Below are 10565 nucleotides of genomic sequence, written 5' to 3'. Positions count from 1 at the left end.
TTCAGTCTTTGTCATAAAAGAATCATCTCTGGATAATATGCAGTTGTCTTATAAATGTTTATAGGATTATCCACCTTTTCCTTTACCCTAAAACACTGCTCAAAACTTCCCTTTTCACCAGAAAATCGTGCAACTGTTAGGAGGCAACTGAGGCTCTGGAGATTATATTCCACTGCGTGTCATGTTTTTATGCATGCAGGCTTTATCAGACATCTTCCTCGTCATTCCAGTTTGTGTGTATCTGCCATTATTCACGCAAAACATTTCATTTTTGCACCCATAATAAGAATAAATGGCCATATTCATTACAGTCACGTTGTTGTTTCAGCTCAACGATCATATCAGGGCTACAAGGCAAAACATGGGCTCCCAAGCATGTATCAAACTCAAACAAAAATGAAACTGAATGACTTTATTTTTTATCCATTTGTAAAGAAGACATTTCTTTTTTGCCTGCAAAACATTACAAAAAAAAAAAAAAAAAGATTACTCAGCCCACACATTTGCTCCCTTTAGTCTTCGTCACTGTGATTCTTTCATGAGGTGTGGTGCGACCGTGAAGCATCTACAGCACCCACATTTAGTTCTTATGTCTCCACTGCTTCTGCAGAGAGGCTGAGAAGAATTCAGGCCAAGTGAGATGGATGTTCCCAGGACCCCCTTCGTATACTGCTGCTGAAGGGGTGACTGCTTTCGTCCTGTTATTTGAGCTTTTCCATTTACAGCTCCATCATTTCCTCTTCCACAGTCTTTCCACTGGTTTCAACATACCTCTCTTGCACCCCGAGAGTACTGGTTGGTTAAATGTTAAGGAAAACCTGACAAACTACACATAAATTGGCTGTTATTTCTTGGCGTAAGAAATCCTCTCAATAAAACTGTAAACACTTATGCTTTTCAGACACCTCCTGTAAATCTTTATATTTGGCATCAAACCAGATGAGTCACTGTGAGTCACCACGACGATCAGGAAAGGATACGAGTTGAACTGGAAGTCTGCCCCCACAGCAGCTGACATCATGGCCTGCAGATTCCTCTCCTCCAGGTCTCCAAAGCAGTAGCCGTTGGCCTTGTCCACTGCTCGTAAGACCTGAATCATGCTCTCTTTGTCCTGGAAACCGAAAAGAGAAGTGCTTGATCCGGGGCTTTCCCACAAAGAGAAACTACCCACTGATCCCCTCAAGTGAGATTCACTTTAGAAAGAGGATGACAAAGCCTTTTTGAAAATGTGTGAGCACAGATTTTTCAGATTCTTCTTTGTGTGTTATAAGGTGTTGTCATAATGACATAAGCAGCACGCACATGCAAAGCAATAAATCCTCAAACTTCACTGACCTCTAACACTTTGCAGCTCTTTCTCAAAGTCGAAAGCTTTTATTTTTGGCTGCTTTAGGCACCATAAGTGGGTAACCAAGGTAACTAATGGCTGCTTAAACTAAGAACATGTACAAAGCATGTGTGCCAACCTGCCTCACGCATAACTTGCTGGTGCCACATGCAGTGATGGCACATGGTCTAGACTCCTGTCTCTGCACACACAGGATCAAATCACTCTTTATAAAGAAGCGATGTCAGGGAACGAGTGCAGAGTGCAGACAGCCCTCTCCCCCAATCCATCTGCACAAAATTGATCCAACCTTCAATTTGAAACGCTAAAAGCGATTTATGATTTAACGGTTCAAATAATGAAATACGAGGCATGTGACTTTTTAAGGGAAACGAACCGTGACGTCTGGTCAGTATGGATGCTTTATGACTACTTCAGAAGAAAGTAAAGAACTCTTATTTTGCACTCAACATCTCACAGAAGCATGATGCAGATACATTAATTAAGTAATAACAATGAAAATTTGTCGAGTTCACTGGCAAGACATGGCATTTGTTTTTACAGTATGTGTACTCTCTAGACCTGTTAGTGGTCCACACAAACTGAACCCATCCATCCATCCACACACTCTCTTAACCACTAATCCAATTCAGGGTTGTGTCAGGGCTGGCACGTATCCCAGCTATCACTGGATGGGGTACATCCCGGACAGGTCCCCAGTCCCTGACACAGAGACAGACAATCACTCACACTATATAGCCAGTTTAACCTAACGTGTAGATCTTTGGACTGTGGGAGGAAGCTGGAGTACCCAGAGAGAGCCCACGTGAGCACAAAGAGAACATGCAAACTGCACACTGAAAGGCTCCAGCTGGCCGTCAGGTTGGAACCAGGAGCCTTTTTGCTGTGAGGCGACAGTGCCACCCCCCTGTTAGTCACTCAACATTAGAGCAACGTATTATACATTCCACTGGTCCTTAACCAACAAACTCCCCAGTGCAAAGCCCGTGTGATGTTGGCATGTGTGAATAAAGCAGGCAAGCACATCTGAGCAGACTGAGACTCTGAGAAAGGACACCTGTGGAAATTATCACTACTAGATTCTCCCCAAACTGCCAGAACTTCATGTGTGAAAGCAGCTTATTTTATTTATTTAATTCACCAAAGCATATTCTAATTTACTGGGAGTTAAACAGACATTACTGGCTCTTCTTTTGCAGTTAATACCAAGAAGCAGCGCTGGTACCTGTACATTGAGAGGGACAAAGGACACAAGGCTGTAATCTTGTACGACCTCTGCCAACTTTTCATTTAGGTGGCGGAATTTTTTAAAGAAGGGGTCTGCAGCCAAGTGATCGAGAAGATAGGTCAGGTCCATGACCTCTGTGTAGAAGTCAAGGTTGAAGGCTGGAAAAGAGTACAAGACAAATGTTACCAAGGATGATGATGAAAAGCAACCAGTTGTGAAATTCAACAACTCAGCTGGCAATCAATGCCGGTATAGTTTTTTTTCTTTCATCCTACTTTCTTAGAAGGGAAACAAAGAAATATGATTTCTAAAAAGACCTTTAATGTCTTAATCTCACTGTCTTAGAACATTTATCCAGCACAAATCAATGCGATTCATCAGATAATCTCTGACTACAGCCTGTAAAATCTGTTTAAAGCAAACCCTTATTAACTCACCCAGCTTGCCATACTGCTCCATCAAGTCCATCTTGGAGAGAACGTTGACATGGGGAAGCTCGACATGCAGCATCGTAGACAGCGAGGTGCACAGCACTGAAATGAACTTGGCTGGATCAGCACAGTAATGAGAGTCCACGAGGTGCACCGCTGTGAGCTAAAAGAGAGGACATCAGCCCTAAAATTCATCTTATGGTGTTAATATAAATTCACCTTGTTGTGTTAAAGCTGTGTATACATGATGGCAGTGTGGGTAAGGTAGGAGCTGTGAAGGCTCAGCAGACATACAATAATTATCTAATGATGAAGCTCACCCTGAAATTCCACTTGGCCAGCTGTGAGAAGATATTCTTCACTGAGTTCTGGTGGGTGTAGAGCTCCACCTGTCCAGGACAGTCAAACAAGAAGTAGCAGTCACTGTACTGTTTCAGCTTCTCCTCCAACCAGTCCAGATTTGCTTCGACGTATTCCATGCAGTAGAGAAGTCCACCATTGGGCCCCAGCTTTAAACCTTCCATGACATCGTCCAAAGTCACCAGCTCTGAGATATCTACCGCACAGGAATAAGGTATCCCTTCATTGGCTGGATCCATATTTACAACCACCACCTTGCGTCCCAGGTGAGTCAGAAACTCTTGCATCCCTTGGCAGTAGGTGGTTTTCCCCGAACCCGGGGGCCCAATAACCACCTGACCGAAACGCAGGGAGGGCTTCGCTTGTGTCTGCTTGGACATGGCTTCAGACTCGCATTAGATGGTGCTAGGATGTCCTGTGCAGGGTACCAACTGGGGTGTTGGCTGGCAGTGTCACAGGATTTGGTATCAAGAGTTCAGTTTTTCTTCCACCAACTACATTAAAAACTCTTTAAACACTAAATAAACCTGGACCTGCCATCCACTCCGGTCAGACAAGACTTGTACAAAGTAGCTATTTAAATGTTTATGTACGATAAATCGTAAGTCTACTCAAAACATATGTGCAGGTCCTTAATATAATGTTGACTTTTACTGTAAATTACAGCAATACTGACTGATATTTACCGTTTGCTGATGCTATATTTACATGCGTATGGAAGTCGCTAACACATGCTAACGCTACTCGGAAGTATATCTAAGTTACGTAACTGGCGTGTCAAAATAAAAGCCGGTTGTTAACATGGCGCAACGTGCAGGACTAATTTCAGACTACATTTTTTTCTAAATCATCTCATCCTTGCTCAAACACCACATTATTCCGTCATTAATAGCTTGGTACAATTCATACACATGTGTATAGTTAATATAGGAAAACTAGATTTTGTGTGAGATTAAAAATTAGAGACACTAATCACATGAAAAAAGGATTTCAACATATATATATATATATATATATATATATATATATATACACATATATATATATACATATATATACATATATATATACACATATATATATATATATATATATATAGAGAGAGAGAGAGAGAGATAAGTATGTGTGTGTTTAAAAAAAAAAAAAAAAAAGAGTTCCATGATGTTAAAATGGTTTTAATTAAATTTTATTAAAGTCATCTTTGTGATCTTTGTGGGCCAATGCTGCCACCTGGTTGCCACCCTCTGTACTTCATACTTGTGTTCGGCTGCCGTCTCAGCAAGGTATCGCCTCTGTCTATGTCTTTGGGTTTATCATACACTGTAGTTATATGATAATCTGTTCTGGCCTTTTTTATAGGATGTAAGACCAATTTCTCTCCATGATACCTGCAAAAAAGAAAAGGAAAAAAACAACACAGCATCAGCATCACCTACCTCACATACCAAAGCTTAAAATTATATTAGCTGTTAAGCTGCGTCCACACTGGAAGCAAATTGAGTGACATCCTGCAATTTCAAGTGACTAAGGGCGGAATAACTGCTGGCGTTTGGGAAGTGGGTTGGATGTAAAATTAACTTCTTTTAACTTCCTCCATAGGATCGAAACAACTACCAATGAGAGTGAAGAATAGCAGTATTGATTGACACCTGAGCCTGGAACAAGCGACCTGCCGTCAGCTTGAGAGCAAAGTCGATCAAAATCTTCCGCTGATTGTGCTCATGCTCACCCAAAGCCTCTTTTACAGTTGGGATGTTGCCCCTCATTTTCAAGTGCTTCAGAAATTCCAATCTGGCTGTTTCCTAGGCCTTCACCTTCCCTCCAGCCGTGTTTCTCCATCACACGACGCCCAAAGCCCTAATCAGAGAAAAAATATATGTGCAGTTATCTGATGTGTAACAAGAGGAAAGATTAGATTAAGTTATATGTGATGGCAACCTCCTCACCTTAGTGAACCTCTCAAAGCGGCCAATAGACTGATTGTGCCCCGATCCATCTTCATGACCCTCCCTCAGCCTCTTTTCATACCGCATTGTGACGTAATCTCGAGCATCCATGTCACCTCCATCTGTAAAAGGACTTGGTTATAGGAAATCTGACTCTGCATTAATAGAACACAGTTTAGTTAATTAGGGTAAAAATTTTTTACCTTTATCATAGTAAACACTCATGTCAACATCCCAGTCATCGGCTGTTTCTTCATCAAAGTCTGAAAAACGAGAGAAACACACATGAATGTAATCACACAGTCGCTGTTGTTTTGTTAGCTATTTGTTCATGATGTAAATCTCTGGTTACATCACATCCCTCTATTGAATTGAGATCTGGTGACTGTGCCATTTGAGAACAGTGAACTCATTGTCATGTTCAAGAAACCAGTTTATGATGATCTCAGTGTTTTCACGTGGCTTGTTATCCTGTTGGAAATGGGTACACTGTTGTCATAAAGATGGATGTTCATGGCGAGTAGCAACACAAAAGTAGATTGTGACATTTAAATGATGGTCAGTTGGTACTAAGAACCCCAAAGTGTGCTAAGAAAATATTCCACACCCCAGCAGTTGACACAAGGCAGGATGAATCCATGCTTCCATGTTGGTTACTCCTAATTCTGATGTTCCAGTGTTTCCAACATTCTTTTCCAGTCTTCTTTTGTCTGGAGTTGTTGAACTTTTGTGAACATCAGTTTCCAGTTCTTAGCAGACATCTGCTGCTGTAGCCCATGTGCTTCAAGGTTTAACATATTCAGATATGCTGTTCTGCCCCCCCTTTTTTTAATGAGTGATTATTTGAGCTACTGTTGCTTTCACTCATAAAGAAGTCTGGCTGTTCTCCTCTGACACCAAACGAGGCATTTTCACCCACAATTTGCTGCTCACTTTATATTTGCTTGTTTTTGGACCGTTTTCTGTAAAACCCGACAGATGCTTGTGTGCGAAAAACGCCGGAAGATCAGCAGTTTCTGAAATACTCAGACCAAACTGTCTGACAGCAACAACTATGTTTCAAGTTATTTAAACCAGCTTTCTTCCCTATTCTGATGCTTGGTTTAAGCTTCAGCAGGTCGTCCTCACCACGTTCGCATGTCTAAACTCATTCAGTTGCTGGCATGTGATTGGCTGATCGAATTTTTGAATTAGCAAGCTACTGAAGAGGTGTATCTAACAAAGCGGCCAGTGTGAGTATATTTGCAATTATCTTTTAATGTATGTTATTGTAGAGCGGAATTTGTTTGTCAGCATCTCCACTGAATTGATTTCTTATACTAATTAACACATACAGACACGTTCAGTTTGCCTTTCCACACCTATTTACCTAAAGTTTGTTTAATAACCTGCACACCCCATTGCTCGTTTATTAACACAGTATAGTATGCAAGCTTTTTTCTTCAAAGTGCATTAGTGTTTTTGGTGCCTACCTCCTTCTTCCTCTTGCCAGTACTGAGCATCAGTGTAGAACACCAGACCTGAGCCTCCTTTTTCCCACTTCAGCTCAATCTCTTCTTCAAACAGTCTCTCTTTGGTTCGCTCCTGGCTTGTTACATCATCATGCAAAGCCTCGTGGCGTTCCCACTCCTCACAGCAGTCATCATCCTACAATCAATCACATGAAGAAATTAGCAAACTACAATAAAGGGATGATGATGGTTTTAGTTAGGCTGCACCTAATGGACAGCCGACACAAACTAAAACCAACACATTTATCCAACACGCTGACAGACAGCTGGTTGATAGGACTGAACTGAACCTACATCATCAGCATTCGACTGCGCATCCTCTTCCTCTGCGTCTTCCTTCTGTGCTTCATCAGCCTCAGTGGTTTCTGTGTTATCACCCAGCTGCCTCGATCCTAAGGATGAACCAGGCAAAGTACCTGGTCCTGATATTTCATGTCCAGCAGCTGTTAATACAGTCTCTTCTGTGGCTGGAAGTGTGCAAGTGTCATGGTACTGGAAGGGCACGTTCCCATAGCGACGGTTGGAACTGGTCTTGGGGAAAGTGAGCCCCAGTTTCCGAATGAGGCGTGGAGGCAGGCGACAGGCTTGGATGAGCTGGAGAAACACTTTTACGGATGTGCCCACATTCCCGTTCTGCATCAGAGCAGGTGGATTCAGTTCGGAGAGGCTTCTGAGGTCGGCCTCTGTGAATCGCTCTGTTAAGGAAACACGGTGCCGCTGTTCATACTTTGTTTTATAGGGGAAAGATCCGTCATCTGAAAGAAAGGAAAAAATAATAATACATGTACAAAGAGTGACAAAAACCACACGATGTGAAAGGTTCGTGCACCTCTTACTTCTAGGCTGGGTCATTGTAATTCCTTACTGTCAGGTTCTCCTAAAAACTTCCCATAAAGCCTTCAGTGAAAAACAAAACAAAACAAAATGCCGCAACGAGAGTGCAGACAGGCACTAGAAAGAGAGATCATATTTTTCCCCATACTGGCTTCTCATCACTGGCTTCTTGTTAAAACCAGAACTGAATTTTAAATCCTTTTCCTCACATACAAAGCCTCCATCTTATCTTAAAGACCTTACAGTTTAATATCATCCCAGTAGCACTCTCAGCAGGCTTATGATTTATGGAGTTTCCAAAAGTAGAATGGGAGTCAGAGCCTTTAGCTGTCAGGTCCTCCCCAGTGGATCCAGCTCCCAGTTTGGATTCAGGAGACAGACACCTCTTCTACGTTGAAGGTTAGGATTTAAACGTTCCTTATTGATAAAGCTTATAGTTAACATCATAGTCATAATTTTTTTTGCTACAGGCTCAAGGTGCTGGGCTGAGGCTTCCCATGATGCACTGAGCATATAGTCTCCATTCCCATCTTTTCACCCCCCATATGTTTAATATGCCACTACCGCATGATCTTAACTTTTCTTTTAGTCCTGCTTGTTGTCTATATGCTCCAGCCTGAGCCTTTTTCAGCTGGAGGTCTCTTCCAAATAAAATCAAGTTCTTTCAGACACCAGTATAGGAGACCCGTGTGCCGTAACGCTATTGCCTAAGAGAGGCCTAAATTCAAATCTTCCCTACAGCCATTTACTGTGTGTCTTGCCCATGCTCTTTGTCCCAGCTTTCCTGTCTTCTCTCCAATAAATGCTGCCCACGGCGGATCTTTTGGAATCTCTCTCCAACACTGTGGGGTGACTGTAACTCGAGAGGTAGAGCAGGTCATCTACTAATCAGAAGCTTGGAGGTTTGATCCCTGGCATACAGACTGGAGAAGTGTTATAATATTGAGTTGTATTTTGAGCAGCTTCAGCAACTAACCAAGTTTCTCTCATCCATCAGAGTGTCAGTGTTAGACAGAAAGCAATTTAAAAAGTGCTTCTATGAATTGGTGAAGGAGACAAGCTGTAGGAAGCACAGCAAGTGTTCAGGTAGAAGAAAAGGGTTAAAGTATATAAGACCCAGCCAATTGTAATGTCTGTCTTCTTCTTTCAGCTGCTCTCCTTAGGGGGTCACCACAGCTCATCTCCCTCCATCTCAATCCTTTGCATCTTCTTCAAGGGATAGGAGATGGAGGCAGATGCTACCTTACAGTTAACAGCAAAATATACCTTCACCCATGTCAGCTTCACTGCCACAAGGACAGATCAGGAAATCACCCTGGACGTAATACGTTTTAATAATCCTCCACATCTTTTAAAATTCAGTTTTGCTTTGTTGATTTAAAAGCATTTCCCCAAATATAAGATAAATAAATAATTTCTTATTTTTATAATTCTGGCTGTGATTTTCTTCTAAGGCTCACAACAGAGGCACAGGAACTACAGCTTTTATCACTGGATGATAACTAATACTCCTCACCTTGACCTGTCAATGACTAATGTGTCATGTGCCACATTAATACGTCGCATATGACATAATTCACCTTTGTCGTAGGAAACTTTGACTCTCTTGATAACACATCGTCTTGCCAGCCAGTTTCCCTTCGCGTCGATCCAGTGGTTCCCCGCATACATCCTCACGAACCTCTCAGCGTCCTTAGCGCGAACTGAGACGATGCAGCAGCACGACCTCACTGCCGGCTTTGACTCGGCTGGGATCTTTGTTAGCTCAGCGGACTCCGAAGATGAGGAACGGGGCTCCGAGTCATCTCCAGACACCGAGCTCTCAGGCGCCCCGGACTCCCTGAGAACCTCCGGCCTGTGTCGGTAGTGAAAACAATGAAAACCTCCGCTTTCTATGAACTGACTGAAATAATTCCTCAGGTCTGCTGAGCGAAACGCGACAGGAATGTTGGTTATTGCAAAATACACCGGAGGGTCAGCTTTAGCGTCCGCCATGATTGTTTATCTTCAGGAACGTTTGTAAATGACGTCATATCCGCTTCCGCAGACGTTACAGAAGTAAAGCTCATCGACTCATAAACGTTCATAACAATTATTAACCATGTCAAAAAAAAAAATCATTAAGTATTAAACTTAAACGCAAGAAGACATCTTGGCAAAACCTGCAGAAACTTTTTCAGGGAGTTATTTGAAAGAATTATCTGAAAATAATATTTCGACCTTTTTTCTAAAAGGTCGAAATATTTAATTCGATTTTAATCTCAAAGTGAGCACTAATATTTTTTCCTGCACAATTTTTATGTGTTATGAGCAAAAAAAATTTAATTAATCAAATCTGATTAAATAAAAACAGTCCGGGAAATCCCTCCTTTTTATTCCCTTTTGCTGAATTCTCCATCATAATTAAATCTAGGATATCTGGAGAGCACATCTCTCGTCCTAACGTCTTTTCTGAAAGTACTTTTTCTCTTTCTACTATTGCATATGCTGTTTTTGGTTTTATGAGACTGCTGCATTATATTGTTTATGCATGTTTTACGGATGTAAATGTTTAATGTTGAGCTCATTTAAGCTTGCTTTTTTATAATGTGCGTACAGTTTAATATACATCAACACATCATAATATATATGAGTGTTGCGTTTATAGCGTCCCTGACCTGTCAAAGCCTGTCAAAGGCTGACTTTTAAGGTAGCTCTTAAAAGTCAGCCTTTTTTATGGACTCAGAAAACAGCCCTGTTTACCTTTGAACATAGCTTGTTACAGCCAAGACCGTTTTTAACTCTTTATATATCAGAAGGAGAAGGCTCTCAACCCATAAAGGAACACGTCCTCATTCAGTTTAGCAGAAAATATCAAATTAAAAATCACAGAATCCAGAGATCCACAGTTTTTCACTGTAATCTCAA

At 41.6% G+C, this 10565-nt stretch overlaps 2 protein-coding genes across 2 annotated transcripts; both read right to left on the bottom strand.

Moving 5' to 3' along the window:
- Window positions 1-397: 397 nt before the first annotated feature.
- On the bottom strand, window positions 398-4136 carry gpn2 (GPN-loop GTPase 2). Its single transcript, XM_085291223.1, has 5 exons — window positions 3328-4136; window positions 3014-3170; window positions 2574-2734; window positions 981-1111; window positions 398-792 (listed from the first exon to the last, which is right to left on the bottom strand). Exons 1-5 carry the CDS (start codon window positions 3745-3747, stop codon window positions 720-722), a joined length of 942 nt encoding a protein of 313 aa, XP_085147349.1. The 5' UTR covers window positions 3748-4136; the 3' UTR covers window positions 398-719.
- A 401-nt stretch (window positions 4137-4537) lies between these two features.
- On the bottom strand, window positions 4538-9713 carry gpatch3 (G patch domain containing 3). Its single transcript, XM_085291216.1, has 7 exons — window positions 9239-9713; window positions 7119-7579; window positions 6786-6960; window positions 5517-5576; window positions 5314-5435; window positions 5097-5224; window positions 4538-4755 (listed from the first exon to the last, which is right to left on the bottom strand). Exons 1-7 carry the CDS (start codon window positions 9651-9653, stop codon window positions 4563-4565), a joined length of 1554 nt encoding a protein of 517 aa, XP_085147342.1. The 5' UTR covers window positions 9654-9713; the 3' UTR covers window positions 4538-4562.
- Between the last annotated feature and the right edge of the window lie 852 nt (window positions 9714-10565).

This window comes from Mchenga conophoros, linkage group LG11 (assembly GCF_057382185.1).
Source record: "Mchenga conophoros isolate Kocher_MC1m ecotype Shallow Benthic linkage group LG11, M_conophoros_male_GT1.1, whole genome shotgun sequence".
Classification (NCBI taxonomy): domain Eukaryota; kingdom Metazoa; phylum Chordata; class Actinopteri; order Cichliformes; family Cichlidae; genus Mchenga; species Mchenga conophoros.
The sequence above is the reverse complement of the archived record's forward strand: the minus strand, read 5'-3'. Positions and strand labels throughout refer to the sequence as shown.

Excerpts from the sequence above, each read along its gene's own strand:
- gpn2 (XM_085291223.1), bottom strand. The coding sequence starts at position 3,747 with ATGTCCAAGCAGACACAAGCGAAGCCCTCCCTGCGTTTCGGTCAGGTG. Across the intron at positions 1,112-2,573 it reads TTGTCCCTCTCAATGTACAG|GACAAAGAGAGCATGATTCA; the intron begins GTACCAGCGCTG and ends TTCGGTTTCCAG. Across the intron at positions 793-980 it reads GCAGACTTCCAGTTCAACTC|TACTCTCGGGGTGCAAGAGA; the intron begins GTATCCTTTCCT and ends TTAACCAACCAG.
- gpatch3 (XM_085291216.1), bottom strand. The coding sequence starts at position 9,653 with ATGGCGGACGCTAAAGCTGACCCTCCGGTGTATTTTGCAATAACCAAC. Across the intron at positions 7,580-9,238 it reads CAAAGTTTCCTACGACAAAG|ATGACGGATCTTTCCCCTAT; the intron begins GTGAATTATGTC and ends CCTTTCTTTCAG. Across the intron at positions 5,225-5,313 it reads GCTTTGAGAGGTTCACTAAG|GGCTTTGGGCGTCGTGTGAT; the intron begins GTGAGGAGGTTG and ends TTCTCTGATTAG.